Raw genomic sequence first — 12063 nt, forward strand, 5'->3', positions numbered from 1 at the left:
TGATTTTTATGAATATTTACACGAGTGTCTCGCTAGGTGTCGTGTCAACAAACTTGATAAACATCTGCTTTCGTGTGGTCTCCTTTCGTGGGGTCTATACCACCCTCTGATGGCCAAATTGGTCACTGCAGCTCCTGACTACCAACCACTCCAAGCAGCCGATTCCAATCTATTATCAGCCTGGCAACGCCAGACCATTTTGCTTGAATGATAAGAGCAAAAAACATGGCAACTTTTTTTTTAATTTATTCGGTTTTTTTAGAAAGCAACTTTTATTTCTTCTACGTGGTTTGGTACCACATGACACACGCCCCAGTACTGGTCTGCGGCATGGTGGCTTTCGACCGCTATTCTACATGATGGTTATTAATTTTATTTCAGTACTAGATGTTTTTAGGAAAAAAAGGCCTTTATTCGTGAAATCATTATTTCAGGTTTGTATCCAGATGGTTTTTAGATTTGAATGTGTCATTTCCAGTTCACCATACTGGATAGAGAGTTGCTGATGATTTTTCTGGGCTGTGTTGATGACTCTCTGTAAGGTTATCCTGTCTGCTGTGGTGCACTTACATTTAAATCATTTGTTTTTCAGGCGTTCAAGATGAACTGCAAACGGCCATCGAGCTGAGTCTGCACGAATCCCAGCAGGCTCAGGAAGAAGAGAGAGAGTTCCATCGGTACCCGATATTTCCTGTTCAGAAATGTTCATTTAGTCACTAGCTAGCGAATTGTATGGCTTCACCAAAATGCTCCTGTCTTGCCAGGGCTCTGGAGGCAAGCTCTGAAGAGAACTCGACGAGGAGCAAAAGGAAGAGGTGCGAGGCCCACAGAGACATGAGCAGCCCCGCAGACTGGATCCGCAAGGACGACTGGCCCGTTGGACTCCGCAACGTGGGCAACACCTGCTGGTTCAGCGCCGTCATCCAAGTGAGTTGAAGCTTGCTTGGTTTTCGTTGTTAAATAATCCACATTAATATTTTACTTTGGCAGAATTTTTATTGATCAATCATTGGAGGTGTTCTACCATTCCTGACAGCCATATGAATTTAATACAGTAGACCAGGGGTCATGAACCTTTTGACCCAAAAAGCCATGAAAGCAAAAAATGTTTTAAAAAGAAATTGAGAGAGCCACATCATATATTTTCAGACAAAATTTAAACAACTGCCAAACACGCTCTCTAGACAAAAGCTAATTCTTCAGCACATTTTATTTCACTGTGTGTCATTTGATGATTTAATCAAATGTATGAAATGATAATAATGCCAAATCCTGTGTCCCAAATCAATGTAAATATGCCATTTACAATTTATCTTCCACTTTCAGTTAAGAGTGTTGAGGCAATTTTTTTCCATGAAATTTGTCCTTAATAACGGTTTTAAAACGATGTGCATGCAAAGTTGTTTTGTAAAAATGTCACAAATGACTGCAAACGATAAGCATATCGTCATAGTCACTTTCGGTGTAGACTGCACAGAGCGAGAGAGAGAGAAGGAAGTGCCTTGCGCTGTGTGCAGGGATCCGCCCACCTGTACTGCTCACCCGATCAAAGTCGTTTGCCAGCGTTTTTATTTATCAGTTTAAATGGTTTCTTATCGAACTTCTGCATTAAGTTGCTTCGGCTTTAAATGGACCAAAATCGGGATGAAATCACTTGACTTTGGAACGCCACAGAGAGATGTGCAACAGTTACATTTTATTTTGGAGCCATATGTACTCATGAAAAGAGCCATATATGGCCCCCAAGCCATAAGTTCCCTACCCCTACAGTAGACCCTCGGGATACAACATAAATTCGTTCTGAGGCAGTGGTCGTAAAGTGTAATTTCGTTCGGAAATCTTAAAATAGTACATACTAAGTACTAAATATGTGTAATATACGTGCACATGAATAGAAAACATTGTAAATACACGTGTAAAGGAAAAATGAAAGTTGAATTACCTTTGTTGTGACGTGACTTTGGCTGGTACAGTGGAGTTAGTGGTTGGATGCAAGGGTGGGAGAAGACGGCGGATTAAAATGAAAACCAATTTTATAACTTACATTTGTGAGGATTGTCATTCTCCTAAAAGACTTCCTTGCTTTAATCGCCTCCATATATTTAATAATCGTCCTGATCGTTGATCGGATACAGCTTTGATAATCACAAGCTTCATTTCCATGGTTTTCATGTTATTGCTTCTTTTTAGGATCACTTAAGACTTGGACCCATAGCTAAAAAAAATTAAGTTTAGTACGTGGTATTCTAAACAGAACAAAGAGTGAGAAAGGGAGCATTAAAAAAGGGAGTTCAGCTAATAGCATATTAGCATCTTAATGACGTGACGCAAACAAACAGCAGACAAGCATTTTATATGGCGTCGACCAATAGCTAATAGGCATCATAGAGATGTAACTTGTGTTGTAGAATATAAACTTGCATTTGAAGAATAGATTTGCATACATTTAGAAAGAAATGTAGAAAGGCTTGCTTACAGTTGGGAGAAATGTTGCCTACATCTCGGGAAGGTCTCGGCGGACGAATTAGTATAAACAGTCCTCCTTAAGGGAGGACAAGAGATAACGGCAAAGGGCAAACTGACCCAAACTTAAAAACACTTCCAAATAAGGACAGAACCTCTGTGCATGTACACGTGAAAGGGTGTAGCGTGAAAGGGACGGGGCTAAACCGGTTACACAAGCTGTGTTGAAACTATAAAGACCCACGCATATCTGAGATTCGCTGAGTTTCTTGTTGAAATTGTTGTATCAATAAAAAAGAGCTCCCTCTGATGTCATTTGATTCCTGCATTCTTTGAACACGTATGAGACGATTTCTCGACCTATGTTCTTCAACAAATTGGTCTTATCTTCAACACTTGCACAATCATTATCGCACCGCAAACTGAATTTTGTTTTGGGGCATTCAAATCAATTTGTGTTTGACATTGTATACTTGGAAGAATGGTGCAACGAAGGGCCAAAAATAACTCCCCATCGTAAGGTGGGCATGCCATATCCCCGATGTCTACGTATATTTTTTACAGGAGCAAATGGTCGGAAATTAGGCTCCATTGTGTATTGGCATTTTTGAATCTGAGCAGTAATCGTAGACGATCCATGCCATCAAGAGTGGAACATTCAACAGCGCCAAAATCTGATCTCCAAAATCGAATTATGCCATCTAGTCCGAGCCAAACCGACTACACGGGTCACTCTTAGGCTTTTGTTATCCTCCGTGTCCAGCCGATGACTGGAAAATTGAGATCAGGCTCCATTAAAATTTCCCTCTCAAACGTTATCAGGAGACACATGAGTGCTCGTCACCATGACACATAAAACTAATTCTTCCTTCACGGGAAACACGTGAGCTAAAGGGGAAAGTATGTTAGCGCATTATCTGGGAAGTGACATCTTTATTTAAATGAGGGTCATGTTTTGTGTAATCATGCCAAATGGAAAACCGACAATAGTTTATCATATTTGTCCTGTTGCAGTCACTGTTCCACCTGCCCGTCTTTAAAAAGCTCGTACTCAACTATCGTCTGTCAGAGCAAATCCTGGACAAGTGTAAAAGCCATGCAGTGAGTATTATTTTCTTCCCTATCGTCAGATAATATGAGGGGAACTTAAATCAGTTGCTTCCAGGACAAGAGGAACATCGCTTTCATGCAGGAGTTGCGGTGCCTCTTCGCCCTAATGGTGGGCTCTACTCGCCGGTTCGTCGACCCATCCGCAGCAGTGGAACTTCTGAGAGAGGCTTTTAGGACCAGCGAAGCACAACAGGTAAATGATTTTTTTGATTTTTATGAAAATTAGGATATGAAAAAACATAATTGCGATTTTTCAGACCAGTATTGCAATTTTGATGCAATTTTTGTGCTAATTATGTTTTTTTGTGAGTATTTAATTATTGTGACATGCTTTAATGACACGCAAACAGCGCCCTCTTCTGGGGGGGGGGGGTTTGCGCTGCAGTCTGCTGACATTTATTTACTCTTTGATTCCTCAATTGATGTAATATATAATAGGTACAAGGGCCAACTTAACTCGAGATGACATCATTACTGACTGAGCGTATAAGACTGTTACAAAATTACAAGTATAGATCGACAAATAAAAACAGAATGCAGAATTGCAGTTGAGTAAATGGTCTTTATTGTCTTTACACAAAAGTACAACAAAATTGTAGGACTTCTCCTTTCAGAGTACGAAAGCAATTTAAAGAGCGGATAGCAAGCTGCATCTTAGCATCGGGTAACTGCAACTTCAGCCAGGTCTCTGTGATGATGAAAATACAAGAGTCACGAAAGTAGCTGTTTTCTGTGAGTTGTAGCAGCATTTCATGGGTAATGGATGTGGCCTTGGGATTAGCCGGACTTAGCAAGGGTGGCTTGTCGGAGTCGTCGTTAGCCTGGCTGTAGCAGTAGGTCGGTTCTTGCAGCCTGGTTATTGCTTTCTCTTCCGACGCCACCTCAGTCGATTCCTGGATGCGCTAACAATCCACAGAGCACCCGCTGGTGATCACCATTTCCTTGCACTTTTCTATATTTTTTCAGGGTCCGATTTAATTGATGAACTTCTTTACAATGTAATAAGCTGCTTAAGCTACTAGCTGTTGTGTGTGTTTTGGTAGCCACTTGTGCGCTCGGCTGTTTGAAAAAATGAATACACCAGCCTGGTAAGGCGCCCGCTTTGAGACTGGGAGGTCGGTGGTTCGCGCCCCGGCCGAGTCATTCCTAAGACTTAAAAAGTGGTCGGCGGCGCCCTCTGTTGGCTGCGGCTGCATCGGCTCGCTACAACGGGTCAGGTGCAATCGACATTTCGTTCTGTGTACATTGTTACACAGAATGACAATACAAGGAAATTATTATTATTATTATTATTATATCACAGTCACGCTCACAAACTGTCCCGCCCACCCAACACACACTTGCCTCTGATTGGCTGGTGCCATTAAAACCCGAACTGTGACAATTCTGGTTGGCAAAACACACCATCACTCAAATAACTCTTAAATAATAACTATCAATCTTTGAATAAAAACACAGCGTCTTGCGATTACACAATGGCAGTATGTCACATCGCAATATCGATTAGATTTTGTGATTGGTGGAGCTCTAATAAAAACACGGCGGCAACTTCTTTTTATTTAATATCATTAACAGGACGTCAGCGAATTCTCACATAAGCTGCTTGACTGGTTAGAAGACGCCTTCCAGCTGGCTGCCAATGGAGAGTAAGTCCAACAATACGTTATACTGTATGAGAAACAGTAAAAATAATTTGGTGGGACTAAATAAAAAAGTTTATTCTGCTTTTATCCTTTACAATCAGTAGAATTGTGTTTTTCAACCCTTGTGCCGTCAGACAATTTTTGGTATGCGGCAGGAAATTCTTTAATGTATTCTAAATAATCAAAACAAATAGATCCCTATTCACCCAACGCTTACTGTTGTAGTTGCTGTTTTTTTACAAATGGGGCCCACGTTGTAGGGGACAGGTAAAATATTTCGCAAACTATTTTTGTTTGAAACGTTTGAGCTTCTATTTTACATTAAAAAGTATTTTTAATGGCAGATAAATTTGCTAATTTTGGTAGAAAAGAGTAAAACAAATGTACTTAAACTAGAAAAAAACAGGTCAAAATAATGATTCCTTTTCAAGATAGTTTAATGATTGACACTTTATATTGTCAACTTAAACCTTTACCCCTAGCCCTAACAATTTGAACCTCAAAAATGAAAACCGGAGACTGTCAATTACTGGAAATTACATGTGCCGCAGCATTTTTTCAAGAAAAAAAACGTTTGCCTTCACTTTAAAAAGGTAGAGAAACACTGCACTAGAAACACTTAAATTATATTAATATAGTTACTATAAACAAACAAGAGTCTACTCAGTGTTGTTTTTTTTTCTCTTTTATTGAAACTGCAAAAAAAAGCCTAAATATAGATCACATGATGAATATTCATGATCCTTGCATTGAATGCCAGCAAATTTCTCCATGTATGTGGTTACTTCATGCTGACAGAAATTTATTGTACATGTAAACCACATTTTTTTTAAATCCCTCATTTTTTGTCATGAAGTTGAAGTAAAAAGTTTATTCCACAATTTAATGAAAGCCTGTATTGCACATAAAAGTTTGACATTAACCCCACTTCTTGTTTTCTGTCCAGCAACGCATCAGACAAACAAAACAACCCCATGGTCCAACTTTTCTATGGCACCTTTGTAACCGAGAGGAAGCACGAGGGTATGAATTCGAGTCCGTAAAAATCGTGTGACCACATCGGGCCACTCATACGTTTTTGTGCTTGTATAGGTCAGATTTTGTGCAACATTGAGCAGTTTGGCCAGTACCCTTTGCAAGTGAACGGCTTCAACAACCTGGACGAGTGTCTGGAAGGTGCCATGGTGGAAAGGGACATCGAATCAGCCCACGCGGAAAACAGCGCACCACCTGGTCGGGAGGTCTGCGGCCCAAGAGGATCTATTACACGTCAAATGTTAAGTGCCTTCATGTCGTAATTGTATCTTTTTTTTCCAGAGATGGTTCAAAAAGTTGCCACCTGTTCTGACCTTTGAACTGTCCAGATTTGAGTTCAACACACAGCTTGGGCGTCCTGAGAAGATTCACAAGAAATTAGAGTTCCCGCAAATCATTTACATGGACCGGTGAGTTATTCATGAAAGTAAAAGATGAATAATCATGCGAAGAATTGTCGAGCCCGTAGAAGACTTTGCTGCTTATTCTAAATGTTTGTCCTGATCGTCATTTGGTTATTCCTTAGTGAGGGTAACAATGCGTGCGCCTTTTAGGATTTTTGACCATTGCAAGCTTTGTTGCCATTATTATCATCTTCCTGCTTCTCCCTTTAGCATCAATGGAAGTCTTGGGAACATTGCTAAACAAATTCAAGTTTGTCACTGGAGATTCTGAACTGAACGAATAAAAGGAACGAGAGCAATGTGGGGGGGAGTTCGGCCATGGTGTATCGTCATCCTCATAGTAGACCAGGGGTCAGCAACCTTTTCGGTGTGGAGTGCCACTTTTAAATGTCCTTGTAAATCAGTGTGCCAGACCAAGATTAATGACTCGCACAACATTTTTTTTACATCCAACAGAGCTGTCAGTTTACACCAGTCCGAATATACATTGAAATTGTATAACTGACCAATTTATCTTCCACTATTATTGTTCATCAACAAACTGAAAAATGACTGTGAGCAACACGTGGAAAGGTCTGTAGATATCCATGACTTCTACTATTCTTCATCAACAATTAACCACCATCAAAATCAAGTGATATGGACAGCCACCATACCATTCATCAATAAAATCTAATTTTAGAAACTATCAAAACTTGAAACACACACACACACCTTTGATATATTCCCCATCAGTAAATGGTTTTCCGTGCTTTGCCATGCAGTGAGCAATGTGATAGCTTGCTTCAGTGGTGGCGTTTGTAGCACTGACAAATGTTTTCAGGGTCTGTGTTTGTTTGCCGTACCTGGACACAACGGGTTTTAATGTCTTCGCCTTTCCAGACTCATCCTTGAATTTATGTTCATGTTTCGTCTCGTAATGACGCTTAACACTTGAAGTGCGAGGTACGACGCTCTCGAGGCATAATGCACAGACAGCACGGTCATTTTTTGCACAAAGCTTTAGTCATCTGTCCACGCTGGCTCAATAGAACAAGATTTTTTTGCTGGAAAAGCTGTTGTGATTCATTCATTTATCGCGCGCCGGTGTCTCTGTGGGTGGGTTAAAATACAGATCTTTCCTCTTCTGCAAGGCGCGGCGCAGACACGCTCCCACACGGAGCAGAGGAGGAGGGGCTACCGTAAAGCCTCTAAATAACACAGCGCGCAACTGAAAATGTCGGGATTTCACCTAAAAATGTGCATGAAAAAAATAATCATTATTATTATTGCCGTGCGCTCGCGTGCCACTGGTTAACCCCTCGCGAATCACTGCGGGCATGCGTGCCATAGGTTGCCGATCCCTGTAGTAGACCATTACCAGACCAGCATCTGTATGATATCCACTTATTTGGCGTCCGGGGATTTATCCGAAACCCCTTAGTTTGCCTCTGTTTTAAGATGTCCACCAATAGCAGACGGGATTCTTAGAGACGCATGATGAACTTCCACATCCACGCCAACGCCGCAAAAGTTGGAATTTTATCCGTTTTTTACTTTTATTATAATTTGTTGGCTATGTCCTATATTGGAGAAAATGCCATATCGAAGGGCAGAAAAAATGTGTCCGATATTGTAAAGTGAAAATATTGAAGTTAGGGGATGCCACAGATAGAATACTGCAGATAAGAATGCTCACTTTGGGTTAAAAAAAGGTATTGATCCATGTCTGATTATATTCACAGATACCTCCACAAGAATATTACATGTACTCATGAGAGGAGAGGAGAAGTGAAAAAACTCAAGGAGCAGCTCGCAGCCCTACAACAGAAACTGGAATGGTGCTGTAAAAAATTGAATCTCGACCTCATGTGACCACTTCATGAAACAGAACTCGTTCTTTTTCTCAACAGCTACAAAAATTATGGCTCAGGACCCAACAAGTTCCCACTTGCTGACATGCTGCAGTTTGTCCTAGAGTTTGCCTCCACCAAGCCCTCCACAGTTTCCCCTGTTGATGATGCCCAAAACAAATCTTCTACTCCTACACTTCCTGACCAGGCACCAAGCGAGAATGCCAACCAGGAGGACAGGTAAACTTGGAGATCAGATGAGGAGGAAAAGTAGGATGCGTGGCCAAGCTATTTTTCAAGTGGATCACTTGAAAAAAAAGAAAACAATGAGACAAATTAGGTTTAGAGGGTTAGAGTTAGCGTTAACTTATTTTTGTATTTATAAGTGAGCCCGCCAACGAAGAGGAGGAAGAGAGCTCCATATGCCAGCGTACCCCCATATACAAACCCTTCACCCTGTGTTGTCGCCCGGTTGAGAGCCCGCCCCACCCGGCCCCCCACAGCGTCAGCGAAGAGGAGCTTCACTTTGTGAAGAGCTGCCTGCAGCGATGGAGGAGGGAAGTGGAAAACGATATCAACGGTACGCCAGCATTCTTTGATTATTGCTGGAATCGCTCCCTTCGGTTTATTTTTTCTTCCCGCAGAGCTAAAGGCCAATATCGGCAGGCTCAGTCAGACGCTTGAGGGCATGTACTCAGACAACAGCCTCTGCCAGGTAATGTTTGCACCAGTCCCTTACTTACTCAGCTTTATGAAGATGATGCTCTCTTTACATTCCAGTTCTTGTGTCATTAGGTGCCTTACAGGCTCCACGCAGTCCTAGTCCATGAGGGCCAGGCCTCGGCAGGCCATTATTGGGCTTACATTTATGACCACGCCAACCAGCGCTGGATGAAATACAATGACATCAGCATCACAGAGTCCTCGTGGGAGGAGCTGGAAAGAGACTCTTTCGGGGGCATGACCAACGCCAGCGCCTACTGTCTCATGTACATTGATGACAGGCTACCAAATCTTATTACCGGTATTCTATTTTTTTTCCTTTTTTTGCTGGTATTTAAATTGTGTATTTCATATCATTCTAATGTGGTGCCCACGGACACCAGGAAGCCCCCCTACGAACACCTAAGTAGAAAACAGCTCACCAGGGATGGTTCCTAGCAATTTTCTCGTACATTTGACTTCTAACTGACATGTTGTTTTAGTGGTTGACTTAATCTAGTAAGTACAACCTGGGAATAATTTAATAACAGCATAGTAATAGCATAGGTTGTTATTTTAGAAATATATCACATTGTTGATTTTTATTATTTGATTTTACTGATCTTGAGCTCGGATAAGAATTATTCTTTTCAGGAAGTATTTTGGCTGTTCACCCAAACAACAGTGGGTGCTCTGAGGAGAGTGATGAACAAACAAGAGTATGAGTATGGATGTTAAGTGGGGACTGTATGAGAGTGTGATTGTGCCGACTGTGTTGTATGGTGCAGAGTCTTGGAGCCTGAATGCAGATTTGAGAAGGAAATGAAAAATATTTGAGATGAAGTGTTTGAGGAGTATGTTAGGAGCGACAAGATTGGATAGATTGAGAAATAAAATTGTGAGAGACAGAGCTGAAGTAGTATTGGAACTGAGCAAGTGTGTGGATAAGAGACTACTCAGTTAGTTTGGACACATGGAGAGTATGGATGAGGAGCGAATGTTGAAGATCTACAGATCTACAGAGCAGAAGTAAATGGAAGGAGACCAAGAGGAAGACTGTGATGTTCGTGGATGGATGGTGTTATGATTGCACTGCAGGAAAGAGGTCTAAATATAGTGGAAGCTAGAGCTCTTGTTGGTGATAGGAATGAGTGGAGAGGTGTTGTGAAAGGATAGTAGGATGTTTAGACGTGTTTTAAGGGATGGGCGGGGCACCCGTATGATGCGGCAGGGGTAAACCAGTGAAAGCTGTCAGGCCCTGCTGTTCAACAGAAGAGTGTGTTGTGTCACCCTGACATGGCCGCTTTCTTGTGTCCCGTTTCATCTGGGGGGACGAAAACGTGACCAACTTGGGTGCCGAGGTGCTTAACTTGTTTGGGTGTTTGGGCATTTGGGTTGGCCATGGTCCAAAAATTGTTGTGTGTGTTTTTTGCTCCTTTTTCCCCTTTTAGTTTCTTTGTTTTTGTATGTGTTTGTCTTGCTGTCGGTCATCACTCTTGAGGGATATAACAAGGGTAGAATGATAGTTTTAACTTGCAAGTCAAATCCAAATATATTTGACACAGAAAGTACTGGATTAAAAAATGAAAATTAAATCCTTCCACTTTTCCCATAATAAAAAGTATGATGTTGGTCTCTGGAAAGCTATCAAAAATATATTTTTAAAATGGTTGGTGTGAATGAGTTAATAATATATGCATCATAATTTTTCTTCTTTTTGAGCATTTTTAACGAACATCACAAAATTAACAAATCACGGAGAAAGAAAAAAAAGGATGACTGGTTTTAGGCCAAAGGCTTAATAGGAGACACGTCTTCTGAATACCAAAGACCAAACTTTTTGAGTTGCGGGCAGCATTGTGTTAAACTATTTGGCAAAAGGTCCGTGAGGATTTTTTCTATAATTAACTTATTTATTTTTTAATGATTAAATCTTCTGATACAGTCTAAAATCTGATCCGTCTGTAATACATTAGGGAAAAGGATAATGTAGGTTTCCATTTTTTTTTTCCTTTTTATCGTTGCGGCCATTTAAAAAAGAATGATCTCTCTTTATCGTCATTTTTTGTTTTTTGCATTTTTCACAAATTCCATTCAGGCATTTTTTTTAAAAATGAGAAAAAAAATTAGACGAGTTATTCCAATAGCACTGACAATATATTTCTTTTTTTGTCTATACAAAAACCATGTAATAAAATTGGTTTTGAAACGTTGAGAATTGAAACAAAGTAATGAATTGAAATTCAAAATGTAATACAGCTAGCTCTTTTTTAATTATAAAATATGATATTTTTTTGATAAATTAAAATTTAAAAATACATGATAAAAATAACGAGTAAAGAACAATGTAGCCAGCTATTTGAATGTTGGGGGATCCAAATTAGCACATTTTCTTCCTTTTTAAAACATTTTACAGATATTATCATTGTATTTTTACCATTTTTGTGGATTAAAAAGCATGACGCATTGTAGTTTGCCCTGCTTCTTCTATCAATCATTTTCACTCATTATCATGTATTACATCATAACAGTCATTTGTGAGTCACTTTAGAAATGATCACATGGTTCAAATTGTGATATAGATTTACATTTTCTGAGGTTTTTGTCCTCCTTACATTTTAGCAACAATACAGTTCATAAAACATGAGTCAAACATGCATTTTCACTTTTAAATGTATGAAATGCGATCGAATGAGTTACCCACAAGGGCCCGACAAGAACCAGTGAGAAACCGTACCCAGCCCCGTCACATGCTTTCTTGCAGTTCACCCAGGGATGACTTCAGCTCTGTTGTTGTGCTCATGGCGCCACTGGCATTTTAAAACCAGCTCTGAAAACATACCACAAATGTCATCAGGATGCTTTTCATCCTTT

General features: G+C 40.3%; 1 protein-coding gene across 2 annotated transcripts in view; it reads left to right on the forward strand.

Annotated features, from left to right (window-relative positions):
* The window catches only part of usp28 (ubiquitin specific peptidase 28), a 28783-nt gene that overhangs the window by 5173 nt on the left and 11547 nt on the right, over nt 1-12063 (forward strand). For both annotated transcript variants that reach the window (XM_088320728.1, XM_088320729.1), the window contains exons 4-16: nt 593-677; nt 765-927; nt 3478-3564; nt 3629-3766; nt 5149-5219; nt 6163-6239; nt 6309-6457; nt 6534-6661; nt 8380-8475; nt 8548-8727; nt 8874-9067; nt 9132-9202; nt 9283-9511. In XM_088320728.1, coding sequence (XP_088176854.1) covers nt 593-677; nt 765-927; nt 3478-3564; nt 3629-3766; nt 5149-5219; nt 6163-6239; nt 6309-6457; nt 6534-6661; nt 8380-8475; nt 8548-8727; nt 8874-9067; nt 9132-9202; nt 9283-9511 — 1668 coding nt within the window. The remainder of the gene's footprint in view (nt 1-592; nt 678-764; nt 928-3477; nt 3565-3628; nt 3767-5148; nt 5220-6162; nt 6240-6308; nt 6458-6533; nt 6662-8379; nt 8476-8547; nt 8728-8873; nt 9068-9131; nt 9203-9282; nt 9512-12063) is intronic.

This window comes from Urocampus carinirostris, chromosome 17 (genome assembly GCF_059441175.1).
Source record: "Urocampus carinirostris isolate Australia breed hairy pipefish chromosome 17, RoL_Ucar_1.0, whole genome shotgun sequence".
Taxonomy (NCBI): Eukaryota; Metazoa; Chordata; class Actinopteri; order Syngnathiformes; family Syngnathidae; genus Urocampus; species Urocampus carinirostris.